This window comes from Mobula birostris, chromosome 26, assembly GCF_030028105.1.
Source record: "Mobula birostris isolate sMobBir1 chromosome 26, sMobBir1.hap1, whole genome shotgun sequence".
Lineage (NCBI taxonomy): Eukaryota > Metazoa > Chordata > Chondrichthyes > Myliobatiformes > Myliobatidae > Mobula > Mobula birostris.
In genome coordinates this window covers 10,379,374-10,402,006 of record NC_092395.1, presented here as the reverse complement: position 1 = coordinate 10,402,006, position 22,633 = coordinate 10,379,374, and the positions used below count along the sequence as shown (strand labels likewise).

The window sequence follows — 22,633 nt, the reverse complement described above, 5'->3', positions numbered from 1 at the left end:
TAAACCCATGTACACTACCTCACTATATTTTTGCATTACTTATTTAATTATTTTTACATATTTCTTGTTCTAAATTATATTTTTTGTATCGCACTGTACTGCTGCTGCAAAACCAACTGATTTCACAACATACAGTATGTCGTTGATAATAAACCAGATTCTGATTCTGATCTGCAGAACCTCCTGTGTTTCTGACAGTGTAACATTTTTGCACAGTTATAACCTGCAGTAATTACTTCAAACAAGTCATTAACCCTGCCTAAGAGACCAAGATCGCCAGGGGGTTTGAACGTCCATCATCGCTCCCTGCAATCTATCAGCTGTTCACCCTGTAATCTTCTCCCAGGTTTCTAGAGAGGGCCACTTTGACAGATCTGGTCACTGGTTACAGCCCAGGGCAAGAGTTACAACAGAGGTAACCCTCCCTGCAGCTTGCTTAACCTCAAGTTGCACTGGGAGAACTACACCTTAGTGAAGCTCATTTCTGACTCCACATGACAAAACAAAGATCCCTTGTTTTAATACTTAATTGTTATTTTTATTTGATTTGGGAAATCTGATGAGTTAGTAAAATATTTTGCCAAGTTTAGTTACACACATTCCCAATAAATGCTTCAGACTTCCCAGAGAGACTCTTCTGCAGCTCAGGGAATGAACATCCAGTGTGGCCAGCATTTCTCTATAAGTCAGAGTCCAGGCATCATCCTCATAAACTACTCCAACTTCACTATGTTTTGGTCACCTACCTACAGGAAAGATGTAAATAAGGTTGAAAGAGTACAGAGAAAATTTACAAGCACATTGCCAGGACTGGAGGACCTGAGTTATAAGGAAAGATTGAATAGGTTAGGACTTTATTCCTTGGAACGTAGAAGATTGAGATGAGATTTGATTGAGGTATACAAAATTATAAGGGGTATAGATAGGGTAGATGCAAGCATGCTTTTAGACTGAAATTATATGGGACTAGACCAGAGGTGATGGGTTAAGGGTGAGAGGTGAAAAGTTTAAGGGGAACATGAGGGGAAACTTCTTCACTCAGAGGATCGCGAGAGTGTAGAACGAGCTACCAGCACAAGTGGTGCATGTAAGCTCAATTTCAATGTTTAAGAGAAGTTTGGATAGGTACATCGATAAAGGGCTATGGTCCCGGTACAGGTCGATGAGAGTAGGCAGTTTAAATGGTACAGCACAGACTAGATGGGCCAAAGGTCCTGTTTCTGTGGTGTAATTTTCGATACCTCTCCTGCAACAGGGTGACCAAAACTGAACACAATACTCCAAGTGCGGTCTCACTGACGATGTATATACTTGCGACACGTGTAGGTGATGCAGTGATATCGCAGGAAGGGCTCGGGTGACCCCGTTTCGGACCGCCGCGCCCACCTGAGCTTCCCTCTAGTGCTCCGTTTCTTCCCCCATCCCAAAGACGTTAATCAGCCACGGTAAATGGCCCCTCGTGTGGATGGGAAAATGAGGGGGTGTTAATCGACATGAGAGAGAGGAATTATGCGAAGGACTGATGGGATTGCTTGGAGACCTGGCACAATGGCAGAAGAAAACACTTCAAAGTTCAAAGTACGTATATGTCACCCTGTACTACCCTAAGTATCATTCTTTTGCAGGCATTTGCAGGAAGATTAAGAAAATAAGTTTGTACGTTCTCCCCGTGACCGCGTGGGTTTCCTCCAGGTGCTCCGGTTTCCTCCCACAGTCCAAAGACTTATGGGCCAACAGGTTAATTGGTCACATGGATGTAATTGGGCAGCGTGGCCTGGTAGGGCCAGAAGGACCTGTTACCGGACAGCATCTCTAAATAAAGTAATATAGATAGATAGATAAATAAATAAATAAGATAGATAAATGGAGGTCTCAGCCTGAAGTGTTGACTGTTTGCTTTCCTCCATAGGCGCTGCTTGACCTGCTCTGTGTATGTGTGTGTGTGTGTGTGTGTGTGTGTGTGTGTGTGTGTGTGTGTGTGTGTGTGTGGTGTCGTTGCTGCTGCAGCAGATTTCTAGAATCTGCAGAATGTCCTGTGTCTCCATGAATGGAAGTAGACCTTTCTGCCCCTTCATCCTATCCCACCAGATTCCGATGAAATGAGGGGAATAATTGGCAGGGTGAAAGGGAAAGGGCAGGGATTGAAAGACTGGCTGGTTTGCACGACTGGTACCAACTCAGCCGGCCTCTTGCTGTGCCACTACACCTCAGGGAGCTGAAGCCAGGTTGACGGCACTGAGTGAAGAACACCCACCAAACTACAGGTTTTCATGAAGGTCTGAGTGAACACTGGCAGTTTTACTTTCAACCTTGTTCCTGAGCAGCACACAGATCCCATTGCCAGGCCCTGAGGGCCTGAATTATAGGGAATATGCTAGGACTTTATTCCCTGGAGTGAGGGGAATGAGGGAATGAGGGAATGAGGAGAATTTAATAGAGGTATATAAAATTATGAGGGTAAATGTAAGCAAGCCTTTTCAACTGAGGTTGTGCAAGACTAAGACTAGAGGTCATGGGTTAAGGGTGAAAGGTGAAATGTTTAAGAGGAACATGAAGGAGAACCTCTTAACTCAGAGGGTAGTGAGAATGTGGAATGAACTGCCAGGGGAATTGGTGGATGTTGGTTTGTTTTCAACACTTAGGAGAAGTTTAGATGGGTACAGGCATGGGAGAGGTACGGAGGTCCAGGTGCAGGTAGATGGGACTGGGCAGAATAATAGTTTGTAGAGACTACATAGGCCGAAGAGCCTGTTTGTGCTTTATGACTCTAGGTGCCATTCAATCTTGCACCCTCAGGAGAGAGAAAGGGCTCCATTTTATATTCGATACATTGGAACAACTTTAAATTGGGCACAAAGGAGACTCAGATATTGGAGTCTCGTGCAAGAAACGAACCACTGGAAGACCTCACTGGGGACAGCAATATCTGTGAGGGGGGTCAGCGATTGTCCAAGCTTTGAGTCGAGTCTCTGCCTCACGTCTCAATGCAAGTTTTCTACCTAAGGCAGTGACAGTATCTCACAGATGCTGCTCGACCCGCTGGGTTCCTCCAGCAGTCTGTTCACTGGTTTTAAACTGGTGGGCAGGTTGCAGGATGGACAGAAAACTGCACTGAGGTCATGCTGGACCATTATCACCACCTCATTCTCCAAGGACGCTGCCTGGCCTGCTGTACATTCCTTGTGCTTTCAGCTTTTGTGTCACGTTTTCTTAAGCTGCTGTCTCTCTCTTGTCTCCAGGAACAAAAGCAGTTATTGTAAAAATATAGAGTTATTCTGAAACTGCCCAGCCTTCTGTTGAAGATATATGGCTAGACTCGCTCAGATATTTATTCGTGTTCTGAGATGCCATTTAGACACAGAACATCACGACACAGTGCCGACCTTTTAACCTACTCAAAAGTTCAATCCTAACCCTTCCCTCCTACGTATCCCTCCATTTCTACAGAGGTACTGTGGAGAGCATCCTAGCTGGCTGCATCACTGTCTGGTACGGGAGGGCTACTGAACAGGATCGAAGTAAGCTGCAGAAAGTTGTGAAGCCGGTCGGCTCCATCGTGGGTACTAGCCCCCTCATCATCCAGAATATCTTCAAAAGGGGATGCCTCAGAAAGGCGGCGTCCATCATTAAGGACCCTCATCACCCAGGACATGCCCTCTTCTCATTGCCACCCATCAGGGAGGAGGTACAGGAAACCGAAGGAACACACGCAACGATTCAGGAACAACTTCTTCCCCTGTGCCATCTGATATCTGAATGGACACTGAACCCATGAACTCTACCTCACTACTTTTTTTGTGCGCTGCTTATTTAATTCAGCTATTTAATACACTGACTGTAAATCACAGTTTTTTCCATCATTATAAACGGCATTGTACTGCCGCATAGACAACAAATTTCACTACATATGCCAGTGATATTAAACCTGATTCTGAATCTGACTATTAAAAATCATCTACGTGCCTATGTAAGAGTTTTGTAAATGCTCCTAACGTATCTGCCTCTACAATAAACCCTGGCAAGGTCTTTCGTGCACCCACCACTCTCTGTGTAAAACACTTACCTCTGATACTTCACTCCAATCACCTTAAAAATCATGCCCCCTCGTAGTAGCCGATTTATTTAACAGTACCGATGGTGAGGAACAAGGGTTCAATGATCACCACACCCAACCATACTGTTTGGAGAGCATTATGGAATTAGAGTTAATTTCCTGCTATTCAGCCCTTCCCAGGAGAGTTTAATCACCATCTTCAGTTGTGAGTTGTTGTCGTTTGCTCTTGGTGTTTGATTGACACGGCAAACGAACCTTGTTTTCACCCGCAGAGTGAACTAGCTGATCTCAGCAAAGCAGCTTCATAAGAGAATGAGTCTAAAATCCAAAAGGACCATAGAGCACAGGGGCAGGGTTAGGCCACTCGGCCCATCAAGTCTACTCTGCCATTCCACCATGGCTTATTTAATATCCCTCAACCCCATTCTCCTGCCTTCTCGCCATAACCTTTGATGCCCTTACTAATCAAGAACCTATCAACCTCCGCTTTAATTATGCCCAATTACTTGGCAATAAATTCCACAGATTAACTGTCCTCTGACTAAAGAAATTACTCCTCATCTCTGTTCTGAAGGAACATCCTTCTATTCTGAGGCTGTGACCTCTGGTCCTGGAGTCCCCAGCTACAGGAAACATCCTCTCCACATCTACTCTATCTAGGCCTTTCAATATCAATAGGTTTCAATGAGATCCTCCGTCATTCTTCTAAACTCCAGTGAGTACAGGCCCAGAGCCATTAAACGTTCCTTATATGTTAACCCTTCATTCCTGGGATCATTTTCGTGAACCTCCTCTGCACCCTCTCCAATGCCAGCACATCTTCTCTTTGACGAGGAGCTCGAAACTACACACAATACTTCAAGTGCAGTCTGACAAAATGCCTTATAAAGCCCCAGCATTTCACTTCGGGTAGTGACACTGAATAATGTGCGAGAAGACTGTCCTACAACAGGCTCCAGCAGGTAGAGAATGTATCTGAATGCAGTCATTTTAGACAATGTCCTGAAAGCAACAACAATAACCAGGAGCACCGGACGCAGTATATGACCTCAGCAGACTCACAGGTGAAGTGTCACCTCACCTGGAAGGACTGTTTGGGGCCCTGAATGGTAGTGAGGAAGGAGGTGTAGGGGCAGGTGCAGCACTTGTTCACTCAAGATTGCTCTCACCCCATCCTCCTGCCACCTTACCCGGGACAGGGTTTGTCTTGTCCTCACCTACCAGTACACCTGCCTCTGCGTCCAGCATATAATTCTCCAGAACTCACGCCATTTCCAGCGGGATCCCACCACCAAGCACATCCTTCCCTCCCCCCACCTTTCTGCTTTCCACAAAGATCCCTACGCGACTCCCTTGTCCATTCGTCCCTCCCCAGTGGTGTCCCACCTAGCACTTATCCTTGCAAGTGGAACAAGTGCTACACCTGCCCCTACACCTCCTCCCTCACTACCATTTAGGGCCACAAACAGTCCTTCCAAGTGAGGCAACACTTCACCTGTGAGTCTGTTGGGGTCATATACTGTGTCCGGTGCTCCCAGTGTGGCCCCCTGTATATCAGTGGGACCTGACATAGATTGGGAGACTGTTTCGTCATGCATCTACGCTCCGTCCAACAGAAAAGTGGGACCTCCCGGTGGCCACCCATTTTAGTTCCACTTCCCATTCCCATTCCGATATGTCTATCCATGGCCTCATCTATTGTCAGGTTGGAGGAACAACAGCTGTCTTGGTAGCCTCCAACCTGATGGCAGAAACATCAATTTCTCAAACTTCTGGCCATGTCCCCCCTACACACATCCTCTCCTTCACCAGTCCTCATCCTCTTTTCCCTCTTTCACCTTATCTCCTTGCCTGCCCATCACTTCTCTCTGGTGCTCTGTCTCCCTTTTGTTTCTTCCATGGCCTTCTATCCTCACCTATCTGACTCCCCCTTCTCCAGGCCTATATCCCTTTCATCAATCAACTTCCCAGGTCTTCACTTCATCCCTCACCTTCCAGGTTTCATCTGTCACCTTGTGTTTCTCTCTCCCCTTTCCCACCTTTTAAATCTACTCCTCAGTTTTTTTTTCTCCAGTCCTGCTGAAGGGTTTCGGCCCGAAACGTTAACTGTACTTTTTTCCATAGATGCTGCCTGGCCTGCTGAGTTCCTCCAGCATTTTGTGTGTGTTGCTTGGGATGACACCAGTTGTAGATATTACTATCAGGACAATGTATACCCTGTCCATGTTCCATAATCTTTCAATTTCCTCTTTTAATTCAGCAAATTTCTGGTGTTTTTCACATTGATTCCTGTCAGTTATGGGCATTTGGAATAACAGATTGATCATAATATAAATTGTGGGATTCTGACTCTAAAACTGGATCAGGCTTGTATTTGTGGTAAGGTACGGTGCCTTTTATGAATTTGTATTTTAAAGCAAGATTTTGATGAATGATGTTTGCCACTTGAATGTGCCTATGTAGGTAATCAGATTGAGGTTAAACTACTGCAGGATCCTGTAATATGTTGAATTTGTTTCTGGTTTCTTTTGGCATTTTCTGCATTTATCATCTTGAATTTGTTGGTCTTTTGTTATGTATTTTTAATTTATTTTTGTGTTAATCATCTGGTTCTGTATTGCCACAAGGAACTCCCCTGTTTCTGGGAAGAGGTCTCCAACTCTATTATTATCATTATTTTTTTTTAATTTTCTCTCAGCTCAAGCTGGTAAAACCCGAGGTACAGGCATAGCTAAGGACACTTATTTCCCAATTGCTGTAACTTTCAGACTATTCTAGTGGTGTTTAGTATTGTTGCTTTCTGGAGAGTTACATAGATATTACTGTGTAGCCCTAATTGTTTAATACTATTATGTAGTGCCTTTGGGATGATACCAGTTGTAGCTATTACTATTGGGACAATGTATACCCTGTTCATGTTCCATAGTCTTTCAATTTCCTCTTTTAATTCAGCATTTCTCTGGTGTTGTTCACTTATTGAGTTTAGTAAGTTATGTGTGTTTGGAATGGCTTTATCTATTAAATAAATTGCTCTTGCTTGTTTACCCTGTATTATTATATCTGGGCAGTTATTATGGGTTGTCCTATCTGTGATAACTGATAAGTCATAATATAATTTGCAGGATCCTGACTCTAAAAACTGGATCAGGCTTGTACTTATAGTAAGATATGGTCTTTTATGAGTTCGCATTTTAAAGCAAGATTTTGGTGAATGATGTTTGCCATTTGATTGTACCTCAAATCTAAGTAATCAGATTGAGTTAAACCGCTACAAGAATCTGTAATGTGTTGGATTGTTTCTGGTTTTTCTTAGCATATTATTATTATTATCATTGTTATTATTTGTTTATTTTAGTACTTGCACTGTTTGTCTTCATTTCTTATTTACTTTATTTAGAGATACGGTGCGGAACAGGCCTTTCCGGCCCAGCAACCCACCTATTTAACACTAGCCTAATCACAGGGCAATTTACAATGACCAATTAACCTACTAGCCGGTATGCCTTTGGACTGTGGAAAGAAATAGGAGCATTCAGAGGAAACCCATGCATTAACAGGGAGAACGTACAAACTCTTTACAGACGACACCGGAATTGAATTCCAAGCTCTGGACTGCCCTGAGCTGTAATAGTGTTGTGTTACCCGTTATGCTAGTGGTGCCAATTTGCACGCTAGTTGCTTGTCAGTCTTTGTTTCTGTGCATTTTTTCATTGACTATATTGTATTTCTTTGTTCTACTGTGAAGACCTGCAGAAAATAAATCTCAAAGTGACATATACATACTTTGAGAGTAAATTTACTTTGAACTATATCAGTTTTACTCATCCATATTGTAAGTGTTATGAACATTTTACAATAGTAGAGTCATAGGGTCAAAGAGAAGTACAGCACAGAAACAGGCCCTTCAGCCCACCTAATCCATGCCGAAACTTTTTAAACTGCCTTCTCCCATTGACCTGCACAGGACCATAGCTCTCCATATCCTTACTATCCACGTACCTATCCATTTCAGTTATCAAGTCTTGGTTAAAAATAAACACGAGAAATTCTGCAGATGTTGGAAATCCAGAGCAACACACACACAAAATGCTGGAGGAACTCAGCAGGACAGGCAGCATCTATGGAAATGAATCAACAGTCTGTCATGAACCTTTCAGGCCAGGTCGAGGCACAGAGCGTCAGGCCGTGGTGCTCTGACACACCGTGGTATCACTGATTTGTTTCAACTAGAACTTGTTAAGTGACTGGCTTGACCGTCAAGCTTTCCTGTTTTTTTTTTGTGCTGCTTGTATTTTGAATGTGGGTTCCTTGTGCAATTATTTTAGTTTATTTTTAGTTTATTGATTATGATACGCACGGCATTCCTGTGCTATATGCACTATTTAAGTTTGCCATCGCTGTGTCCTGAACCTTGGGCTCCAAATGAACGAGTGATTTGTGTACTCTAGACCTCTCGAGAAAATACATTCTAAGTCATTTGTTACTTCTCTGTAATGTTCTTCAAATAAATCCTCATTGTTACTTTCAATCTTCGAGTGTCAAGTTAACTACGCGCCTGGGATCGTTGCGTAAAAATGGACTCTCAAGAATTCTTCATCTCATGTTCTTGATATTTATTGTCCTGACGAAGGGTCTCGGCCTGAAATGTCGACTGTACCTCTTCCTAGAGATGCTGCCTGGCCTGCTGCGTTCACCAGCAACTTTGATGTGTGTTGCTTGAATTTCCAGCATCTGCAGAATTCCTGTTGTTTGCTTGATATTTATTGCTTTTTTATTTATTATTATTATTTCTGTTTTTTCTTTTGTATTTGCAGTTTGTTGTATTTTGCACATTGGAAAATTGGATTGTATACGGTGACATATAGGTACTTTGATAATAAAATTTACTTTTTACTTTGGTTGATGTCCATCTTGTTGGGTGCGGTCTTTCATTGATTCTGTTATGGTTCTTGGATCTATTGAGTATGCCCACAATAAAACAAATCTCAGGCTTATATATATGGTAACATATATTTACACATAGATAGTAAATTTACTTTGAACTTTGAAATGGACTAGCAGCCTGGATTCAAGGATTTGAACTCGTATCCCTGGATCCAGGCTGTGAGTGTTTTTCACTAAATCACTATACCTCTGTACCCATCCCATCTTAACTTATGACACAGTGTCATTTGCCATTGCATCAAATCACAGCTGAATACATAATGGCCCAAAACTTTGGACGGGGGTGCAAAATAATTCGGGGAGACGTCCCGGCAAATTCCAACTGCTCCTAGATTACTCCAGGTTTATTTTTCCCTTTTAAGTCCTTTTATCTCAACTGTATCCGTCGGGTTAAGAATTACTCAGAAACATAACCTTCCATCCTGCAGTAAACTGTTAAATTCACAACCTTTCATTCAGTGGTATTTGAACCCTTGACCTCTGTATATAAAAGGTGCCACCTACAATTCCGCTGTATTTTCCCTGAAGCTTGAGATGACAGGTGCTGAACAATGAGGCTTTCTTAATTAATTTTCCCCTTTAAGTGTCCGCAGCACATTTGAAGCGCACCGGTTACTGTGTGAATCCTGGGTTGATACCTGCTGAGAATTTCTTTTTTGTCTTACCTTTGACTTTTGAGATCAGTGTGCCCGCAGCGGTCAGGGTCTCCACCGTGTTCAGAAGCGGATATTTATTAATAACCTGGCGTAGGATCCTCAACACTTCCCCAAGACACTCGTGAGCCACGGGACGCCGAGCTTCGGATTTCTCTGGAAAGGAATGCCAGTCCATAGTTAACAATGAGCACAGGGTATTACAAATAGCTTATTGATTTCACATAAACACCATAAACTGGAGATGTTGGGGCTTATAATGAGAATTACAGTTGCTTATTATTGTCACGTGCACTGATGTACAGGGCTGTATGGGGTGCTCTCTCACCTTCGGGCTCCACTGGACACCCAGCTCATAACCCGTGGCCCCAAGTAGCTGTTTGCACGCCACAGCGGCCACACCCCGGTACACCGCTTCAACGAGTGGGCTAAAGCAGGTGCAGGTAGCCAGCGGCCTCGTACCCCGGTGAGATAGGGACACGCCTGTCCTAGCGTGCAAACTCAGCTCTGGTGGACCAGGCAGATGAGATCCAATGGCCAGGAAGGTGGTTCTGCAAGGGCTTTGTGGAGAGCGAAAGGCATAACAATGCACAGAAGACAACATGGTCAGGAACACTCCAGTTTGTGACGCTTGTTCATACCACTGGACCTGGACTTCTGACGTGAAGAGAGTGGAAATGCCCCACTGGAATGACTTTTCCCCTTTAGAAACTCTCCCTTACTGGATTCCTGTCATTGCTAGACACCATGGACCATCACCACTGAGCTACAGTGAAAAGCTTGTCTTGCTTACTTTTCACACAGACCAAATCATTACACTGTGCTTTGAGGTAGAACGAGGAAAGGCAAAAGAATACAAGATGCAGAATAAAGGGTTGCAGTTACAGAGAAGGTGTGATGCAAGTAGACAGTGAAGTGTAACGTCATACCTGGTTTTGAGGTCAAGAGTCGATCTAAAACAAAGATAGAAAGAAAGTAAGAAAGAAAGAAGGAGTCAAAAAAAAATCAAAAAGTGCTGGAAATACTCAGCAGGTCAGGCAGCAACAATGGAGATTGAAGCAGAATTGATATATTGGGTTTGCGCTAATTCTTGAGATAAATCATCAACTCAAAGCATTAACTCCGCTTCAATGCAGCCTGACCTGTAAAATATTTCCAGTGGTTTTATTTTAAGAGCCAAAGAGTCACACTGCATGAAAACAGGCCCTTCGGCCCAACCCGTCCATGCTGCCCATTGGAGATAGTCCCATTTGCTCACATATGGCCCATTGGAGATAGTCCCATTTGCTCACATATGGCCCATTGGAGATAGTCCCATTTGCTCGCATATGGCCCATTGGAGATAGTCCCATTTGCTCGCATATGGCCCATGAACTCTTACTATCCACATAACTTACCTGCCTCGATCACATCCTCTGGCAGCTCATTCCATACACTTTGGGCGAAAATTATTCTATACGAATGCTTGTTATTGTTACTTTCAGCAGTTACTAATGAACAAACTGAACGTGAAAAACTTGCAAGCCTTGTTGTTTTCCATTTAATGACTCACTGTGTTTGCTTAAGTCCTATATAGGATTTTTATGCTCCCATTACACACCAGGGGGAGATAATCTCCTCCGGGAGATCAAAGGGTCCTCTTACCATTACCTGGTTTTCTCAGAATGGTCTGTTTATCATGTAAACAGCCACAGGAATTCATGTGGTCTGAAAATGATAGCTAATTTAGTTCTAATCAAAATGTTGCCCGCTCAGAGTATGAGGAGGAGCATTTCTCGGTTGCTTTCCGTTCAGCTAAGTTGTGGTTTCACTTTTGTTGCTTGAGACATACGCTACACAGGATTATTACTTCTGCTACACTCCTGTCCATGTCGCTGGCCTTTGAACGCAGAGTGCAGAGCTGAGGCCTAGACTCTGGCCTGACCTGTAACTCCACCATATCTCTGCCTCTAGACCTTAATCTGACCTCTAACTCCCCCACATCCCTGTCCCTAAACCAGGGGTTCCCAATGGTAGGGTCCATGGCGTAAAAAAGGTGGGAATCGCTGGCCTAAACCCTAAGCTGACCCCCTAACTCTCCTCATTGTCCCTAAACCCATCCCCACAAACTTAAAAAAAACACTAGATCTGAGCCACGACCTTGACAGAGACTCGGTGCTATCTTGACCAGCTATTATGTTCTGTAGCTTCAGAACATTAAATTAACACAAGGGAAGACATAGATGTCCGATATACAAGTGTAACTTTGTCTTGAAGCGAGGCACGCATGTATCATGTGGTGATGACATATACAAGTCACGCATTTTTACATCTAACCCGTAATTAATTATTTAAACAAACAGGGATGCCTAATCAACCAATACATATATACAAGATTAATCAGATATTACTGAAATATTAAATACACAACACCAACCAACACTGAGCATTGACTGAGGCAGAATACCCACTCTGAACGGTTTAGGAACAGCTTCTTCCCCTCCGCCATCAGATTTCTGAATGGTCCAGGAACGCATGAACACTACTTTGCTATTCCCCTTTTGCTCTATTTATTTTCATTGTAACTTATAGAGATTTTTATGCCTTGTGCTGGCTGTACTACTGCCACCAGACAACAAGTTTCATGACATACACTCAGGGGCCACTTTATCAAGTACACCTGTACACCTGCTTCTTCGAGCAATAAGTAATCCGTCATTCATGCAACTCAATGCATAGAAGCATACAGACACAGTCAAGAGATTCAGTTGTTCAATCCAAATGGGGAAGGAATGTGCTCTAAGTGGCTTTGGCTGTGGAACGATTGTTGGTGCCAGATAAGGTTTGAGTATCCCAAAAATTGCTGACCTCCTGTGATTTTCACGCACAAGAATCTCCAGAGTTTACACAGTGTGAAACACAAAAAAAAACATCCAGTGAGTGGCAGTTCTGCGGGCAGAACAAACCCTCGTTAATGAGAGAGGTCAGAGGAGAATGGCCAGACCGGTTCAAGCTGACAGAATGGAGACAGTAACTCAAATAACCTCACGTTACAACAGAGGTGTACGGAAGAGCACCTCTGAACGCACAACACATTGAACCTTGAAGTGGATGGGCTACAGCAGCAGAAGACCACGGACATGCACTCAATGGCCACTTCATTAGGTACAGCAGGTAACTAACAAAGTGGCCACAGAGTGTATTGTGTGTTAGTGATTGATAACAAACCTGATTCTAATTCTGAGTAATTTTATCAGTCCCAGTTCATTTCCCCCTTTTCATACAGCTTTGCTTTGGGATACCAACCAGTCGAATTACCCTTTGAATGCCCTGAAAGATGCTACATCCACAGAAGTTACCGTGAATAGGTTGCAGATCATTAGTGTGTTTGCACTTTCCTCACCTTCTCCCTGCAAAGAGTTTTCTTTCTGTGTCCGCTGTTCATCTAATTGCCTTCTGATGGGAACAGATTCCCGCGATCAAATCTCCTCTCGACCTCCCTTGCTTCAACAATTCTGAAGTTGTTCAGTCTAACCTGAATTCCCTCCGCCCCAGGAACTGTTTTAGAAAAATATTTTCTCTACCCTTTCGAGGACTTTCACACCCTTCCCTTCTGTAATGGTGAAGGGTTGTGGCCCAAAGCATCGACTGTTCATTTCTCTCCGTCGATGCTGCCTGACCTGCTGAGTTCCTCCAGGGTTTCAGGAGTGTACTGATTCTATTCAGGAACAGTTATTACCGTACAACAATCAGCCCCCTGAACCAGTGAGGGTATTTCACTCACCTTAACACTGAACTGATTCCACAACCTATGGATTCACTTTCAAGGGCTCTACAACTTGCGTTCTCTTTATTATTTATTACATAGTTATTTATTTATTTTTGCTTCGTTTGCCTTCTTTTACATATTGGACTTTTGTCCGAATATGTGTAGCTTCTCGTTGATTCCATTGTATTTGATTGAATCCACTGTGAATGCCTGCAAGAATGCCCACTATTATTGGTAAAAAAAACATGCAATGTACTAGTCAATACATCGTACTCTACCTTTGAAATGGCATGGACGGTGGGCATCAGGGTCACTCCCCCCCCCACCCCCAACACTGCAATGTACTGACGGTACCACAGCAGCTCCCTGGGGACAGATCTTAATGCAGTTATATTTCAGCAATGTTTTTTTGGGGAAATGTTGCTTCCGGAGTGAGGGCATCAGTCTGCAGGAGGACAAGTGCTCCTCTTGTATCTGGTATTTGTGTTCTCGGAGAGCGTGAACTGCCACTTTGATTTCTTTCCCTTAGTTCAGTTAGGGTTCAGGTTAGACAACAGTAACCTCTTCACATTGGAATTCACCAAGCGAAAAGTTACAGAACACAGAACACTACAGCACTTCCTGACCTAACAATTTTAGTCTTATACTGAGTGCCCGAGATTTTTACACAATACTGTATGCATCTTCACGTAAAAGCAGATGGTTGAACCTTCAGTAAGATTCAACAGATACAAATACCACAATGAGACACAAATACCAATGATCTATGTTATTACAAAGGGATGTTGGGTTCAACGATTCCCCGTTTAATATAAAATGAGTAATACCTTCAAGATAGATTCTTGATAAACAGCATTTGTTCGTTCGTTTTGTGCTGCGTTGTATGACGTGGGCGATCGTGGTCTTTCCATGACCATGATTGTTCTTGGCAACTTTTTCTGAAGAAGAGGTTTGCCATTGCCTTCTTTTTTTTTTGGCCACTCCTCACACAGACATTTTCGCAGTATTTTCCCTTTTTATTTTACGAGGTCGAGTTGCGATCTCGACACTCAACCCGGCACGGATGGAAAGCGTGCTCAGGAGCAGACCTGACTAGTTTCGAACCAGGGAACCTCCGCTCCCAGGTCTGGCGCCAATGTCGTTGCGCCACCAGCCAGCCCTGCCTTTGCCTTCTTCTGGGCAGGGTCTTTACAAGACAGGTGACCCCAGCCATCATCAATATTCTTCAGAGATTGTCTGCATGGCGTCAGTGGTCACATAGCAATTCTTGTGACATGCTCATACGAACATCCACCACCTGCTCCCATGGCTTCACATGACCCTGATCGGCGGGAGAGCGTGGTTTGCAGCTGCTACATCTTGCCCAGGGGTGACCTGCAGGCTAGCAGAGAGAAGGATCATCTTACACCTCCTTTGATGGAGGTGTATCTCCACCCCACCACCAATCCAAACAGCATTATACCCTTTGAATGTTACAATTACCTGTAACACACTCTCTCCCTGCCATGTATAATGCATTTTACAGCTCACAGGAACAATGTTATTTTACTGTTGAAGCCAGTGGGTAACTAAGTTAGGTCATAATGTTAATTCATTGAAGATAGATCCCAGCTACCGACCTGAGCCTAACCACAACCACTGTTCCCTCCAAGCTGCACGGGTGCGCGGCCACGCAGTAACAGAAATGCTCCCACGCACATAGCCTTTGCTGCTGTGCAGCTGGAATTTTCCCTTATATAATGTTCCATTAACGTACCGCTCAGTTTTCAGGCCATGTAAAAATTTCCTGCTCAGAGCCATGGTTGGTCTGCGCAGCTGTAAAAAAAACTTGATTGACCACCATCCAGTTATATTGCCTCTCGTTGCACAGTAGAACACGTGTTACAGCGCCAGTGATCAGGATTCGTTTTCCGCTGCTGTCCGTAAGGATTTTGTACATTCTCCCCATGACCGCATGGATTCCACCGGGTGTTCTCGTTCCCTCATTCCAAAGATTTACGGGTTAGGAGAAGTTATTAAATTGCTATTCTGGCAACAATTGCCGGCTGCTCCCAGCTCATCCTCGCACTGTGTTGGTCATTAACGGAGGCAATGTGTTTCACTGAATGTTTCCATGCTTTCTGGCTGAAGAAGGAATCTGATCGGTGAGGAGAGTGGACCGCGGGTGAAAAGGAAGGAAGAGGGCCACCAGAGGGGGGTGATGGGCAGGTGAGGAAAACTGAGAAATCTGAAATTAGGGAAAACAGCCGGTGCTGGAGACACTTAGCAAGTCAGGTAGTATCAGAGGAGCAGAGTTGAGGAACCTATGTCAGAAGTGGGAAAGTGAGAATCAGATTAGTATTAAGTTGCAGGGAGATGGGAATGAAGAGGAGATAGGGAATTATCTTTCAATGACTGACACCAGGGTTGTCATGGCGATAAGCAGTTGATGAAGTTATCTGGCTGAAAGCCAGTGAAAGTAAATTTGCCAGAATTCCTGAAGGCTAGTGGCCAAGGTCCCTTCTGTGCCTGTGGACTCGGAGATCTCCAATCAGTTTACATTTGTATATAGTTCCATGTATTACATTCTTATGGTAACTTTGACCCTGCTCAGAGGAACGTCTACCACACGCACACACATACACACACACACACACACACACACACACACACACACACACATACGCATACACACACACTCAAAATGCTGGAGAAACAGCAAGCCAGGCAGCAATCTATGGAGGGGAATAAACCGTCGACATCCAGTCCTGATGAAGGGCCTTGGCCTGAAACATCGACTGTTTATCTCTACCATGGATGGCCAAGCCCGGCTGCGGGAGGAAGGAAGAGGGTTGGGCATGGAGCTAGCAACCCCATCCTGTAAAAACCTAGAGCTGCAGAAACACCAGCAGAAGCTCCAAAGACCCCATCCCTGGGAGAGGAAGGACCTTTCTTTTATGGGATACACCTGTGGACAACTTGCAATGCTGACCCAGGGCAGACGACTCTAGCGAGTTGCTTATCGGCGGCCTAAAAGTAAGTATAAATGATGCCTGAACTGCAGAATTCTTCCAGCATTTTGTTGCCAAACTTTGCAAAGGGTCTATTTTTGAGCAGGATAGCTCTCTGACTCAAATAAGAAGTCACACCTGTTGAATATAGCCCTTTGGGTGCCAGTGTTTTGCAATTAATGGATATATTCTCCATTCAACTGGTAATAACACCCAGTAAGTCATTACCCTCCAGGCATCGCTACAAACTGTTATCTAACTGCAGCTACATTGAACTGTTTTTAAAGTCAATTTAACATAATTATCTTACACCTATTTGAATTAGGAACAGTTGTAAGCATTTGGCCCACAATCCTGTCCTCATTAACATTTCAATCAGAGGACTTGGATAGGATGAATGAGTGGGCTTGTTTGCAGCCACCGTAATTCACATTGGGTTGGAAGTTTCACAGGCATAAAAAAGTACCATTTGGTAGTTGTGAGTTTACCTGGCCTGAGAAGTTTCTTTGAAACAATTATGTTCATGATTGACTAGGCGGTCCTGAGGGAGCTCAGCTGCTTCCAGGTGCAAGGCTCTGGCCCCACCCAGTCAGGCAAAGAACCTACCCACCCCAGACACAGCTCAGCACATCGCAGGAACCAGCCTCCCCTCCACAGCCTCTGTCTATGCTTCTTGTTGCCTCAGTAAAGCAGCCAACATAATCAAAGTCCCCGGACAATCTCTCCCATTGAGCAGAAGACACAAATGCACGTACCCCCAGACTCACAGACAGATTCTATCCCACTTTTATCAGACTCTGGGAGAGCGGCATGGTATCGTAGTGGTTAGCATAATGCTATTCCAGTGTCTGCTGTGAGATTGCGGTTCAATTCCTGCTGCTGTCAGTAAGGAGTTTGTACATTCTTCCCCATGAACGTGCATGGCAGTGGTGTGGTAAAAAAGAACAGCTTAGACTGGAATCATCATGGTTCACTCAAGCCTCACCCTGTCCACGTGCCTAGAAAATGAATATTTTCTTGTGCCTGCTCTGGAGGGCGTGCTTATCAGAAAATTAGTCTACTTGTGATTCACCCTCACACAAGTTTTATTTCCCTATTGTATTTCCCCTCAGGTGATGATGTCATCACAGCACACTCTTTGAAAACAACTTACAAACTTTCTAAATAACTCAAAATAAAACAACTTCTGTGTGACACGCTGAAAGTGGTGAAGCATACGTGGGCTAAGATGACCTCCGCAATAGTTTCCATTTGAGAAGGAGTTGTGTTCCAGCCCAGCGACCTCTGACCTTCTAACCACAGCTCCGGGCCCTGTCGATCTTTGCCCAGCGCAGCCAACTGATCCTGCGTCTCGCTGGCTTTGGCATTACGTCGTCTTGTTGGCTGGCCCCTTTCATCAGAGGCATACCGAAACAAGACTTTAGAGTTTATCTAACCCAAGTCTGCACCAACCATCAAAACACCGAGTTACACTGATCCCATTTTATTCCCTCCCCCACATCCTCGTTAACTCTCCCCACCCCCAGATACCAGAGGAGCTGTAATGGAGGAGCTACAGGAGCCTCAGGTCCCACATCACCAAGCTCAGGACAGTGATTACTTGTGTGTAGTTTTTCATTGACGATTGACTCAAAGCACCGAAATAAGGATTTGGATATGTACAAATCTGAGGAACAGAAAAATAAATAAGATAGATACTACGATACTTCCCATCCCATTCTGACGTGTCTGTCCATGGCCGCCTCGACTGGCACAATGATGCCAAATCCAGGTTGGAGGAGCAACACCTCATATCCTGACTAGGTAGCCTCTAACCTGACAGGCATGAACACTGACTCCTCCAACTTCCCGTAATTTCTCCACCCCCACCACCTCCTCCTCTTTTTCTATTCCCCATTCTGATCATCCTCTCACCCCTTCTCTTCCCCACACCTGTCCATCACCTCCCTCTCGGTGTCCCTCCTCCCTCCCTTTCTTCCAAGGTCCACGTTCCTTTCCTATTCTTCTTCCTCGTCCTTTACCTCTTTTGCATTTCACCTCCCACCTTCTTACTTCCTCTCCCCTCCTTCCCCCTCCCCTGGTTTCACCTATCATCTGCCAGTTTGCACTCCTGCCTCCCCCCATTCTGGCTTCATTTCCAGCCCTGGTGAAGGCCCATGGCCCAAAATGTCAACTGTTTTTTCCCCATTTAACACATCAAAAATCCCACAAGCCTAATTTCTAGGTATATCCCTAGTAACCTTTGTTTTGCCTAATAAGAAATTTGCCCCACACAGAGCCTGATAAGCTCTCTTTAAGAGTTAATTTGAGAGCTTCATTAGCCAATCTCTTATACAAACTAAAATCAGAATCAGGTGTAATAATTTACCAGTTTCAAAGGAGAAGTGGGGGGTAAGTTTTTTTACACAGAGTGGTGGGTGGCTGGAATGCACTGCCTAGAGGCAGATAATATTAGGGACTTTTAAAAGATGTTTAGATAGGCACATGAATGTGAGGGGAATGGAGGATATGGCCATTGTGTAGGCTGATTTGCTGCTGCATTTTGGCTGTGTTGCTCCTGTAGATACTAGTCTCTACGCTGCTGGTGCCTAAAGGGTTAATTCTATCTGCTTTGGCTGTAAGCAGAAACTAGAGCTTCTTCTGCCATGTGAACATCTTCAGAGGGCAAGGGGGTGTCACATGAATGAGAGGGTTGCTCTTAGTGTTTTCACATGCAGTTCTCAATACTCTACCGCAGCCACCAGTGTAACATGACAAATCCATTCCAAAGCATTCACAGAAACACAAGAGCAGTCCATTGATCAAAGACTTGCATCTATATGCGTACAACAGGAATTCTGCAGATGCTGGAAATTCAAGCAACACACACCAAAGTTGCTGGTGAACGCAGCAGGCCAGGCAGCATCTCTAGGAAGAGGTACAGTCGACGTTTCAGGCCGAGACCCTTCGTCAGGAACCCTCCTGACGAAGGGTCTCGGCCTGAAACGTCGACTGTACCTCTTCCTAGAGATGCTGCCTGGCCTGCTGCGTTCACCAGCAACTTTGATGTGTGTTGCTTGCATCTATATGGTGTGTTTCACAGCTGCAGGAAGATCCAAACTAGTATTGAATCTACTGTAACTGCAGAAATGCCATGGCCAATTTGCATTCCACAAGACCGTCAGACGTAAGGGCAGAATTAAACCATTCGACCCATTGAGTCTGCTCAGCCATTACATCATGGCTGATTTATTATTCCTCTCAACCCCATTCTCCTGCCTTCTCCCGTAACATTTGATGCTCTTACTATTCAAGAATCTATCAACCTCCGCTTTAAGTATATCCAATTACTTGGCCTCCAAAACCGTCCGTGCAATGTTTCTGTTGATATTATATTTATATTTATACCCCAATGTTCCCTCTAAAGTGAGCACGTGCACACGCACACATCTTTTGCTACGAGTGCACAAAAAATTTTAAATTGCGCACAAAAGGTTGTCACCCTCTACCTCACTGGCATGTTAAGTATGTTGCCTTTTCCGGTTTCTGATGCAGACTGTGTTGACAACGTGGAGTTTCCAATGATTTGTCTGCAGATTATAGAACTGGCTTATTTATACTGTTTTTATTGAAGAAATTATTCAGTGTACGCATGTTGTTGTCACTGGGCAAAAAAAATTGTGCAGCACAAGATTTATGTGCACACTGTTCATTACAAATGAGAGGGAACATTGCATCTGTGACAATGAAATCCACAGATTCACCATCCTCTGGCTAAAGAAATTCAAGTCACGTTTATCGTCATTTAACTATGTACATGAATACTGTTAAACAAGACCAGGGTGAAAAGCACAGTAGTACACATAACACACAGTAACTTAGGAAGTAAAGATAAAACCTACAAATTAGTTTTACAGGTATACGGAGGATTTTAAATTGGGGGATTATATGGCAGGCAGGGTTTAAGGGGCAGCACAATATTGTGGGCCGAAGGGCCTGCACTGTGCTGTACCATTCTATGTTCTATGTTCTAAATAATCAAAGTAAAGTGCATAAACTAAATTTTGTAAGGTACAGGACAGATTATCTGGTGATACTTCAGAGTTCCTCCTCATTTCTGTTCTAGACACCCCTCTATTCTGAGGCTGTGCCCTCTGGTCCTAGACTCCGCCACTATTGGAGATATCCTCTCCACATCCACTCCATCTTGGCATTCAGCAAGTTCCCAGCACTGGTAATGAAAGAAGTCATCAAGTTGTCTGTTTTAAATTGGCTGCAGTGTGGTGGGGACATTGGAGAGCACTCCCCAATACTGACATCTAGGCCATTGTTCACACCCAGTAGATCTTTGGAATCAGTTACTGAAGCTGTTTTCCCATGCCAGTAAAATGAATCCCCTGGCACAATGATGAAGAACGGGAGAGCTCTTTCTGGTACACTCAGCCCATAATTTGCATGATACAAGGGGCAGCACTGTAGTGTAGTGGTTAGCACAGTACCAGTGTCCCGGGTTCAATTCCCACCCCTGTCTGTAGGGAGTTTGGACGTTCTCCCTGTGACCTGTGAGGGATTCCTCCGAGTGCCCCAGCTTCCTCCCACAGTCTAAAGACATACTGGTTGGTAGGTTAATTGATCGTTGTAAATTGTCCCGTGATTAACCTAGGGTTAAATCAAGGAATTTCTGGGCATCGCGGCTCGAAGAGCTGGAAGGGCCTATTCCACACTGTATCTCAAAAATTTTAAAAATAAATAATAAACAGATTTATCTAGCCATTGTTGGATTTTGTTGTGCTTAAAGTAGCTGTTGACTCAAGACCTTAAGATATAGGAGCAGATTTGGGCTATTTGGCCCATTGAGTCTGCTCTGCCATTTCATCATGGCTGACTTATTATCCCTCTCAACCCTATTTTCTTGCCTTTGCCCTATAACCTTTGAATCCTTTAATAATCAAGAATCTTATCAACCTCCACCTTAAATATACCCAATGACTTGGCCTCTGTAGCCATATGTGGCAATGTTTTATAGAGTCATCGAGTCACAGAACACTACAGCACAGAAACAGGCCCTTCAGCCCATCTAGTCTGTGCCAAACTATTAATCTTTTCTTTTTAAATCTTTTTATTGAATTAGTACACAAAAGGTAAACCATATAGGCACTGATACACAGTTGCAATATAACTTTACAAAAGATATTAATACACAAAAAAAAAGTTAGTACAAACAGTGCAGTTTAGATATAAAATAACCAGGTAATATAATAGTATACTAATTTTCAAATATGTCAATAAGGAAAAAAAACCCAAAAGAAAAACCCACTGTGCAACTAAACTAAACAGCAAAGCAAAGCAAAGCAAAGCAATGGGCTAACTAGGTATCAAGTAGAGTTAAACAACTTAAAACAATCACGTCCTCAAACCCGACCTCCATTAAAAACAGTCAAAAAGCAAGAAGGGAATGCTCGTTTTTATTCTCATATTAACCCTTTGTGTGACAGATGTCATGGGGAGATAGCTTCCTTAACTCATATGTTTTGGGCCTGTCCTACTCTGGAAACTTTTTGGAAGGATATTTTTAATATTATTTCAAAGGTATTGAATATAGATATTTCTCCCCATCCTATTACTGCTATCTTTGGATTACCTAAAATTTCCAGTAATCTTTCCCCTGCAGCCCGTAGATTGATTGCATTTCTTACTTTAATGGCGAAAAGATGTACTTTACAACATTGGAAGGAAATTAATGCTCCAACTACATTCTGTTGGTTTTCCCAGACGATATTATGTTTAAATCTGGAGAAAATTAGAAGTAATCTTTATGATTCTTCAGTTAAATTTGAATAGACTTGGAGATCTTTTATTTAACATTTTCATTTAATGTAACTTTTTTTTTCTTTCTCTGGCCATTCTTGCCAAACTATTAATCTGGCTAGTCCCATCGACCTGCACCCTGACTATAGCCCTCCATACCCCTCTGATCCATGTACCTATCCAAATTTCTCTTAAATGTTGAAAATGAACCCAAATCCATCACTTCTGCTGGCAGCTTGTTCCACACTCTCCACACCCAGAGTGAAGACACTCCCCCTCATGTTCTCCTTAAACAGATCACCTTTCACTCTTAACCTATGACCTCTAGTGGCTTGCATTTTCTCTATCTATATCCCTTGTAATTTTGTATATCTCTGTCAATCTTCCATATCCAAGGAATAAAGTCCTAATCTATTCAACCTTTCCCCATAACCCAGGTCCTCAAGTCCTGGTAGCA

At 43.7% G+C, this 22,633-nt stretch overlaps 1 protein-coding gene across 4 annotated transcripts in view; it reads right to left on the bottom strand.

The window, feature by feature from the left end:
- LOC140188182 (rho GTPase-activating protein 45-like) overlaps nt 1–22,633 on the bottom strand; it is a 195,964-nt gene that overhangs the window by 77,107 nt on the left and 96,224 nt on the right. For all 4 annotated transcript variants that reach the window (XM_072244192.1, XM_072244189.1, XM_072244190.1 and 1 more), the window contains exon 3: nt 9,664–9,807. In XM_072244192.1, coding sequence (XP_072100293.1) covers nt 9,664–9,807 — 144 coding nt within the window. The remainder of the gene's footprint in view (nt 1–9,663; nt 9,808–22,633) is intronic.